This window comes from Sciurus vulgaris (genome assembly GCF_902686455.1).
Source record: "Sciurus vulgaris genome assembly, chromosome: 11".
Classification (NCBI taxonomy): domain Eukaryota; kingdom Metazoa; phylum Chordata; class Mammalia; order Rodentia; family Sciuridae; genus Sciurus; species Sciurus vulgaris.
In genome coordinates, this window is record NC_136472.1 from 68,379,228 (window position 1) to 68,390,644 (window position 11,417).

General features: G+C 33.5%; 1 protein-coding gene across 1 annotated transcript; it reads right to left on the bottom strand.

The window, feature by feature from the left end:
• Window positions 1-1,999: 1,999 nt before the first annotated feature.
• LOC306640475 (olfactory receptor 52A1-like) lies at window positions 2,000-2,950 on the bottom strand (the record flags this gene model as incomplete). The annotated part of the gene is made up of 1 exon (XM_079104759.1): window positions 2,000-2,950. The coding sequence occupies one exon, from the start codon at window positions 2,948-2,950 to the stop codon at window positions 2,000-2,002; it is 951 nt and encodes a 316-aa protein (XP_078960885.1).
• Window positions 2,951-11,417: the final 8,467 nt, after the last annotated feature.

Below are 11,417 nucleotides of genomic sequence, written 5' to 3' on the forward strand. Positions count from 1 at the left end.
TTTTTAGTATCTGATTCCAAAATATTAATTCTTTTAGAAAGATAATTTCACAGGGAATGGGAATTCTTTTCCAGAATACAATCTACAAGGTATCCAATAGTATCCACTACTACCCTGTCACCTTCTCTATGAGATGATGAAGGAAATTGAAAGAATACAACTCCTTCTGCCTCCATATTTTTAAGCATGTTTTCCTATTAAATATTTATATTTTGGTGCATTTTTAGAGATTGTTCATATCCTCTCAGAATACTTTAGAATTTGTTTGTGGAAAGTTCCTGGTCAGGCCAATGACTTCCCATAACTCTTTGTGTAAGGCCTTTCTCTGGTATGGGTAGTAAGAGTAAGATCTACCCAAGTGCAATGTGTGAGAAGCATTAGGAATGTGATACCCTGGGAGATGCCATCTAACAATTAAGGATGGGATCAATGAATAAATATCTCACATTTCTAGCTACTCATTAGGCCAATTTGGAGTTGCATTTCTTACAGTTTTTCCAAGTATCCCTAGCAAGAGAGAGCTCTGATAATCCACAGCAGTTACTTGTTTAGTAGTAGATATTTTTTGGCTTTATCCCATTACAGTCTTGCTTGCTCCTGCTTCCACAAGATTTCTCTTGAATCCATTTCCCAAATGTGCTATTTCACCAAAATTCTTGCTTTGGTTTGCTTTGTGTGAACACTTGATAGGATACTCTGGTCATTAATCTACTGTTTTAGATTGAGACCATAAGGGGAACTTTGATCTTCCTTTCCTTTTCTAGATTATAAGTCAGTAACATTACCATCAAAAGGGCAGAAATAATGCTATAGTGAGTGGAGAGGCCAGATGAATTGCTATAGTGTTCATGTGGTGGTAGTCATGGTGGTGTATACACTCTCAAGTAACAGAGGCCCTGGAGAGGAAGGGCTGACATGACAAGGGGACTAAGGGGGATTTGGTTAAACTTCAATGTCTTGGATTTTCTTCACCAGCTTCTAAATCCTTTTGATCTACAGGAATAAGAACATGTGAAAAGACAATGTCATGGGTTTCTCATTATGATCTTTCATTCATTTACTTGATTATGTCTTAAAACTCTTAAAATTATTTCTAAATGACCTTTTGGTAAAAAATAAGTTTACTGTGAGTTTCAACACACAGGTGGATAATGGGCTTCATCCAACGCCATCAGAAGCAATTCTGGCCTGAAAAGTTAAATTGTTTGCTCACTCAATAAAATGACTTCATTTTGGCAGGTAAATAAAACTGAATGTCAGATAATTGGAATATTAATACATAATCCCCTGATATAGAATGATTTGTGTGTTTTGATCACTGATGAAGACATGAACCTGCTTTTCTTGGTTTGCATGTGTAAGAATGTCAGATCAACATATACTTATATATCTATGGGAGTTCTAATGACAGCTATTTAAAAACCTAATTGAAATAATGGTAAATAATATTTCATCATATTAATAAAATTTTTTATTCAAATATCACACTTCCTATGAATCTCTACAAGGTCTTCTACTATCTCCTCTAAACTTTAGATTAGTTGCTCCTCTTAGTGAAATTAAATCTGCTTTTTAATTACCATAGCCTAACTAAAATTAAAATATATATGCCCAATATTCTTACATCATCTCTACAGAATCATAGATTATGTTCTTGTCACTGTTGTACATTCAAAACATAAGTTACCTTTAACATTAGAGAAGACCTCAATAGATATATAAATAGGGAGGAATAAAAAAGAGGAAATAAGAATGGAAGAAAGAAAGACAAAAAGCAAGATAAGAGAAGAAAAAGGGGTAGATGTAGGGATGATAATAATTTATGAGATACATACAAACTTTTTTCCCAGGTTTATCTTCTGTTCTGACTGTACATCTTCAGAATATAAATTTTTAGGGGGTATTGTAAAAAGCTCACAGATACAGCCACATTTGACACAGGAGTTTTCACTTTAAACAGGCACATTTATATTTTTCCTCTGGCAAATTACCTGTTGGATCATTGCTGGGTGCCAGACTTCAGAACAAACATCTGAGCAACCCTTCTGCGGATCTCCTTGGTCTTCACACCATAGACAATGGGGTTGAGGGCAGGGGGCACAAGCAGATAGATGGTGGACAAGAGGATGTGGACATAAGGTAATACATGACCAAAACGGTGACTGAAGAAAGAAAAAAAGGCAAGGATATAAAATTCCAGGAAGACAATAATATGAGCGGTACATGTGTTGAATGCTTTAATCCGTGCCTCTTTCTGGGAAAGATGAAAAACAGCTTGAAAAATCAGAATATATGAGATGAAGACAAAGATCATGTCAAAACCTAGAATTGCAAAAGCCACGAAGAGCCCATATGATTTGTTAATTTGGACATCTTCTGCAGCCAACTTGACTACAGCCATGTGCTCACAGTAAGAATGGGCGATAACCACAGAGTGGAAAAATTTCAGTCGTTTGAGTAGAATGGGTAAAATACCAACAAGCACTGTTGCTCGGATTGCCACCATCAGCACCACTCGAATTAGAAAGGAAGATGTGAGAATGGATGTGTGGCGCAAAGGATCACAGATGGCAACATAGCGGTCAAAGGCCATGGCCAACAGGATGCCAGACTCCATGCCCTGCAAGGCATGAATGAAGAAGAGCTGGGTGAGGCAAGCATTGAAGGCCATGGAGTAAGAATCAAACCAGAAGATGGCCAACATCTTAGGAGCAATGGCCACACAGAGACCCAGGTCAGTTGCTGACAATACTGCTAGGAAGATGTACATTGGTTGGTGTAGACGGCGTTCTATAGGGATAATGATTAGCAAGAAGGTGTTCCCCAGCAGAGCCACCAGGCACACGCCAAGGAAAGGAAATCCAATCCAAAACTGCGTACGCTGTAGTCCAGGGATACCAATCAGGATCACTATCTTTGGGTTCAGATGTGACATGTTGTTGGATCCCATGAGGCTGGTAAATCTTCTAATCATCACTTATTCTCTTACCTATCAGAGAAAAACCATGAATGGAAAGGAAGAAGGGCACTCTGTCATATTTCCTCTAGGAACATGATAAATATGGATGGAAATGCAACCACTGGACTTTAAATCTTTGGGCATTAATTTAGGTCAATATTAGAATAGTGCTCTTGAATATTGTTTTAAAAAGCCAATGTGTATGTGCATTGGTACATGCATTGACAAATATACCACAATGAAACCTGTAATTCTTCATAATTAATATGCACTAATAAAAAGTCAGTATGGATATTTGTGGGTGAAAAATGTGATCCAGTGTTTATCTGCTGGAAATTGTCTAAATGAAAACTACAATTCAAAAATCATTGATTCTACTAAGCTTTGAAGTCTTCTCAAATATGTCACAGAAGGCAATTTTAACTTCTTGTCCATATCCATCTCCAAACTCCAGACACATTTCAAATTAGGTTAAATCCCTTGCAACACTTGAAGTCATAGTACAGATTCTCAATCTCATAACCTTCTTCCATTCACTCAAAGCTCAGAATCTTCTGGCATTTTTAGCCTTGCCTGGTTTTCCCATGTTCTCTGGATTGGGGTGAACAATACCTTCTCCCACATCTTAGGAATTGCTTCTCAGATCAGGGAATAAGGAGTGTTGTTCTTTTAACATTATTGATTGCTTTACCTTCATGTGTGTCAGTTCTCCAGGCTCTTGTAGGCCTTATATAGGAGTTATTCTTTTACTAGTAGCTCTTGAGCTTGTTCCAGTCCCTGAGTTCACTCCAGTTCATCAATGTACAAATAATAGGGTGGAAGGCAAAGCAAATATTCACAGATATTAGAGGAGGCAGCAAGTTGAAGAAATAGATAAGAAATTTATTGACTAAAAAAGAATCATAAATTCAGATAGGATGGCAACTCACAATTAGCCTTTTGGATAACCTCTGTAGCTTAAGTAGTTTGATATTACTGTGCCTCAGATGAAAAAGTGTAGTGCTCTGCTCTTTATAATGGAGCTCAACCTATCTTAAGTTCCTGTTTTCATTTTATTTTTACCAGTTAGCAGTGAATATAATTTTGACACCTTTGAATATATTGTCCCACTTCACACCTGCCCAAATATCTGATGTTTTTATAACTTTCTTGTTCTCTTGCAAACTTCTAACTAAAGTTTAAAGCAACCTTATATAACCTCTCATTTAATTGTTTTCATTAGCCATTTTGCAAGCTAAAACTCATGCAAACATCTTATTCCATTTTCCTTATGATTGTATCATAACAGGATATATTTATTGAACTGGCTGCAGTGTTGCAAGTCTATAATCCCAGTGGCTTGGGAGGCTGAGGCAGGAGGATCCTGAGTTCAAAGCTAGCCTCAGCAAAGGTGAGGCACTAAGCAGCTCAGTGAAACCTTGTCTCTAAACAAAATACAAAATAAGGCTGGGGATGTGATTAAGTGATCAAGTGCCCCTGAGTTCAATTCCCAGTCCCCATTCCCCCACAAAAAAAGATAAATTGATTGAATAGTGAATATCACTCAATAGAATTTTATATTTTTATTAAAATAAAACTAAAGAGGTTACTTTTGTAAAATTTTGGAAAATAATAGAATGATTTACAGTAAGTAGGAATACATATGTGAGTATAATGAAAAATTCCCCAACATAAAAATTATAAAATGTTTTAGTAGTTGATGGAGAATAGGAGGTCTTGTTAAATGAACCCTGTATCTGCAGATAGCAATAGGCTATGGCCAAGAAAATAAAGAGATTCAGATATAAGACATTATAAATTTTGTTTGAAAAAATTCCTTTTGATTACCATTATAAGTAGAGATTATGTTTAAGAAGTGGTGAAGTCCTAAAGGTGATTTTTGATAACAATGAACACAGCTTGTTTAAGTGACTTGAGCTGCAAAAGGTGAAGCCTAGTGGAGCTACAGAAGGCAAATATATCTGAAATCATTGTGTATAACTTGCCTGATAGCTAGGGATAAAGTACATTAGCTCCAGTCTTGCCATAACACACAATAATATAACAATCACATTAATTTTCTTCTGTAAGTGTTGTGTATAAAATCATGGGATGTGAATTTAGAAATATAAATTATCATTCAATTCCAGATCTACTGTTTGCCTCACACATAAATGGGGCTCTAAATCACTTCACCATGCATTATTGAGAGGACTCAATGAGCTGTACATGAGAGTCTCAGGACAAAGTATGGGAAAGTACAACATCCAATGTCTGGTAGGTAATGTTCGCTAAACCTGTGGAGAACTTACATGAAGACAGAGGGGTGCTGCTACCTTGAAGAAATGTAGAACAAAATACAGAAATGAGGAACTTGTCTCAAGAAAAAATTAAATTCCATTAGAAGATTAATTTTCTGGACCTGAATGACTGCTCAGCCAGGTCAGTGTGATTGGTCATTCATATAAGCAGAAAAATGATTATTTTTGCAACACAAAAATATCATTCCATTCACATATATTCCTTGATAAAATCGCTGATTTAAACTAGCTTTGGACACACCAACTGAGAAATAAGCATAGCCACTTTAAAGTTTTACGAGGTAGATGAGAATTGAGTGGATAGGAACACAAATTTTTAAAAAGCATTAAAATGTTTCCTTGACAGCAAAGGCATTCATTACATGTCTCTTAGCTTTATGTGATAATAGGATCAGAAAATGTCATTATCTTTCTCTGAATGGAAAAGGAGAAAGGAATTGAAAGGTTTCTTATGTGAGCAAAGACAAATCATAGGAGACAAGAAAAAAATATGAGATTTTAATATTCATGAGACAGAAAAAACTGACTTTCAGGGGATCAAAGATGAACTGTGGTCATTGTGGCCCAAGGAACAAAGCTATCAATGACAACAGGATCCTTCTATCTTTGACCATCTCTTCATGTCTTTACAAACTCCCTGCTAAAGCTACACACACACACACACACACACACACACACACACAAACCACAGACTATCATATTTGAAAATTTTTAATAGATTTAGAACTACTTAGTAGGTGAAAATTAGAAGAGGATCTTGCAAATCTTGTTCTTATCTTGCTTTTGTTGCTATTAATGGGAGCATGTCCATAAGGTTTTCTTCACATATGGCTAAAAAGATGTTATTAAATCACCTTTACATCTCTTCCATCTTTAAATGACATGAATCTACTCTGTCTCACATATTGTTGATGAAACAAGCAAAAAAAAAAAAAAAAAAAAAAAAGCAAGGCCAGATAAAGAAAATAATTATGCCAAAGTCAAGTTTGTTACAAGAGAGAACAGGATTAAAATCATCTGATTTGGTATTTTTTTCTTCATCCTCTTAAAATTGCTACAATTAGAAATCCTTAGCTATGTACAGGTACCAAGACATGGAGAAGATACTCACCCAGATAAACAGATTGCTAGCTGGAATGTAAGGACAATGGACCACATCATTTCTGACAGATCTTGGGTATGGAAAGGTATTAATAACTAAGTGGCTTTCATCATCTACCTTCAGTTGCTGCTGCTTCTTTTTTATTTATGTATTTATTTATTTTTTGGCTTTGCTTTGAATCTTAGTTGATCCCAGGTTGATGCTGTAGATCTGGCCCTTAGAGGGGTCATTACACCTCTGGGAATCATTTTTATTGTGCAGAAGAAATATATTCATTGCTTGAGAGTAAATAGCCAGAAAATACTGTTACCTCATGAAAAGTTTCCAGCATAAACAAGAAAATAGGAAACCAGAGATCACATTTACTGCTTGATTCATCTGAGATCATTTAACACGTGGAAAAGAAAATCTGGGAAATGGAGAATTTGTAGAAAGACAAAATACAGTCATATTTTCCCCTAATTTTCTAGTTTATGACTGAGTTTTATAGCTTAAGGAAACAAAAAATACCACCCTTCTTTGTAAATATGTTCTGTGATTCATATAGCTACAACTACTACTGTTACTATTGATATCACTATTACTAATAAAATTCACCAAAATCATTGTAGTGCTTTTCAAAATTATAGTATTTCAAAAATGATGACATTTTCACACTTTCATCTCCTTAGTAGAAAGATATTGCAGATTTTCTCTATTGCTTAGACCAATTTGAGAATGTACCATTCTGTTTTTGTTCCATTTTGACACTGCTTTGTATCTCCTCACTGGCAATATTCATGAAACCTTACAGTGAACACTTATGCAATTCTACTATCAGACTATTCTTCTCAATATCTCTGTGTGATGAGTTCCATAGAATCTTGACTATTTCAAGTATGATATTGTGATTCTAAATGCAAAATTAGTGTGTAATACATTTCTTTTCCATCAAATGCCATTAATTATATGCAATATCATGTTGCTTTATTTATGTTTTTCTTCTTAACTGCTAGATGCAGGTCTTTGTGTGTTAGTTGATAATATGACATAATATAGTATGGTATTGACTACAATTAAAGTTTTAAATTGATGTGAATCAACTTCCTAAATCCCATCATCAGGTGATATAGTATTTACTACTTTTAAGATAAGACTTTTAAAATGCTGCAAGAAATCTATGATTTTGTTCCAGATAAATATACATCTTATACATTCAATATTCAATAGAAATAAAAGGAATTTATAAAGTATCTTCATATTTTTGTTTCCTTATTTTTCATTGTTTTCCCCCCACTGGATCTCTGATCAAAGCAGCTCTAAAATTTATTACATTTGTTTTCCAATGCATCTACCTTTTAAAACCTATTCTTACAAATATCTGATTTTCATTGTGTCCCTCTGTGATATATCTTCATTATTCAACATTCTTTATTTTTTCTCTTTTATTACTTTGTGATAAGTTCCCCATCAGCTCTCTTTTATCATTTATCTTCAAATATTTCCTAGCTCTTTGTCCCTTACCTCTACAGAGAAACATGTTCAGTTTTATATAAATAGAGCATCTATTTTACTTTTTGATATTTACCCAGAATTTTTCTTTCAGGAATACTGAGTCTGTTCCAAATATCTAAGAATGGAGGAACAGTTTTTGCTCTATGATAAGCTGAAGTGTATACCGATTTTTCTTATTTTTAACTGATACATATAGATTGTGCATATTTATGTGGCTAAAAGAACTCTAGAAAACTATCTCACTCCTTTCACAAAGCAAAGATTTGAAATAAGCTACCCTAATTTTCTTTTACTTGTCTCCCATTACTCATACATGCAGTTGTGTTGTTTCTTTGTGTCTATTAAATCTTCTTCACCTTGTTGAGGTTACCCATGTTTCTCAACAAACAACCTAAACAAGTACTTTTTTGTGTACACAGAATTAAATGTTCATAATTTTTATAGAATTAACATCTAACTTTGAGATTATTATATTTAACTTATGCCAACATTCTCAAATGTTCAGTCCTTTAACTTTCTCACCATTCCTTTGTGCATGGATTAATTTTAAAAATGTTTATTGAGTTCCTCTGGTGATGGGGATTGGAACTATAGAAATAGCTCTGTTCTCTGTTTCCTTGTGTCTGTTTCTCTCTAAATAAATAATTACGTATACATACGTACATGGATCTGTTTATGAATATCAAAATCACTGTTTATAATTGTTGACATATATACTGTTTACATGTATATGCATGTATGTTTCTAGGCATATAGCTTACATATGTAGTAGTCTGGTGAGAATGCACAAGGATTAGAGAACAGGTGAATTACAATGATGGGTTTGAAAGTGGGGTATGAACCTTATGCCTCATGGATAGGTGGAAGTGTTTCAGGCAATAAGTACAGAAAATGCAGAGATGCTGAGGCTGAACACACCATGAGAATTTAAGTAACTCTAAGAAGGCATGGATAATTGGATAGGAATAAGCAAGGGTAATTTACTTGTAAGAGATGAATTTTGAGTGACAGCCAGGGTGCAGAGGGTTTATGGTCTTGTAGCTATTTAAGTATTAGGCTTTCATTTTAAATGTTAGAAATGTGTTTATTCATATATCTGTTTCATTAGCTAATCTTATCAAACATGTAAGGAAGATGTAATATCAAGTTATCTAGAACTTACAAGAGAAGGAAATATTTCAAACTCAACTCATTTTATGAAGCCAGTATTTAACTCAGAAGGACAACAAAATACTGCAGAAAAAAAGAAGCTACAGACCACTGTCTTCCATGAATATAAACAAAAATTCTTTAAGTGCATTAGAAAATTGAATTTAGAGAATATAACACAAAAAGCAAGATTTATTCAAGGCATGCAAGGCTCACGCAACAATTGAAATTTGATCAGTATAACCCAACACACTAAGAGATTTAACAAGAGAAACATGCAAACAAGATAAAATATTATCGAAACTTTGGGAAAAATATATAATCAGTTTTGATGAAAAATAAGGAAATAAATATTATCATAATCAAAAAAGAAAGTACTTTAAATTATAAAGGTCATGTAGGAAAGCCCTACAGTTTACATCACACTTAAAGATGAAAAACTGAATTACTACTTTTTGTAACTGAGAATGAGGAGAGCATGTTCACCTTTATCACACCACTTCAACCATAACTGAAGCCCTGGATTATGCAACAGAAGAGTCAGTTTAAAATGAAAGAACTATCTCTATTGGCAGATGTGATCATCTACATAAGAACAGGGAGGAATGGTAAACTTTGTTCATTGTAACATGCTGTAACAACCTTTCGAGTATGAATGAAGTGCTGGATGATTTTTTAGGACATCATTTTTGTCTTGATTTTTTTTCTTGATTTCATTTTCCAAGAGTTTTTTAGGCATGTTTGTGTCCACGTTCATGATCGATATATGTTTTGTAATATTAACAGCTTTTAAAACTAGAGCTATGAAGACCTTATAAAATGAACTGGGAGCTATCATTCCTCCTACATTTTCTGAAAGAGTTTGTTTTGAGATTGATATTTTATTTTGCTTAAGCATTTGATATAATTCCCAAGTGAAAGCAACTTAGATTTATGTGAGAATTTTGATATAAAAGATTCAGTTGCTTTATAGCAATGAAGTGATTTTGATTTTATATTTCTTCTGTTCTGATTTTGAAATTTATACATTTCAAGAATGTGTTACTTCTATTTACATTGTTGATTTTACTAGCACAGATATTTTTATATCTAAGTTATGTTTTATTATTTTATTAAATGTTTGACAGAATTATAGGTTTACAGGTAGTTATAAGAAATTATATGAAGAAATATACAAAACTATGTAACACACTAGGATATTGTTGCTGGTACAGACAATATAGAACATTTCCATCTCTAAGTGCTCTTCTTTTTGTATGAATATAGTTGTGTCTTCTAGTCTCTTGCCAAAAATTCTTCCTTAACTCCTGGTGCCAATAATTTGTACTCCATTCCTATAACTGTGTCATTTAAAGAATATCATGTTAATGGAATTATATAGTATGTAATGTATTATATTGGGATTAGCATTTTGTAGGTGGCTGAATTCTCTGAAATTTATACAGGTTGTTGTGCAGGGCAATAATATTCATGGTATGAATATTTTACAGTTTATTCATCCATTGAAAGACGTCTGGATAATCTTCAGTTTGGGCTATGATTTAAAAAATCATTGTAAACATTCATATTCAGGTTTTTGTGTGAGCATGTGTCTTCATGTCTCCATGGAATATGATGAAGAATGCACTTTTTGACTTGCTTGGTAACTGCATATTTAGATTTAAAGAAATTTCTGTATTCCTGAATATTTTTGTCATTCCCACCAGCAATGTATACGTGATTAGGTTGCTCTTCATCCTTGATAGCATTCAGTGTTATAATTATTTTATTGTAGTTGTTCTGATAGGTATGTCATTATATCTTTAGCCTTGACTTCTGACGATTTCCATCCTATATTATTTTCTAAAAGTTTGTAGTTCTAAATTTCGCATTTCAGTTTGTAGACCATTTTCAGTTAATTTTTAAATAAACACATTGAGGATTTTGTTGTTATTGTTCATCTTTTTGTTTTTTGTTTTGCCTATGGATATCTAATTTACTCAACACTATTTGTTATTAAGGCTTTCTCCCTTCCATGGAATTGCTTCAAAAATCAATTGAACATAGTTATATGGTCTGTATCTGGATTCTCTGAACTGTCCCATTGGTTTATGTAATTCCCCTTCTGAAAAACCATATATATTTGATTATTATCACTATAAACTACATCATGCAATTGGGTAGATTGTCATTAGCACAGATTTATTCATAGTATTCCATTATTGTTGTTTTAATGCACTTACTGATATGCCCTCTTTCTTCTTTCATATCAGTAAATTTGTTCTGTTTGTGCTTTTCACCCAATCATTTGTTTTATATTTAATTGATTTCTGTTCTATCATTATCATTTCCTTATGTTGATTTATTTATATTAAATTTTATCTTATTTCCCTTGTTTCTTGAGGTAAAGAAACTGATGTAAGCATGTGTGACG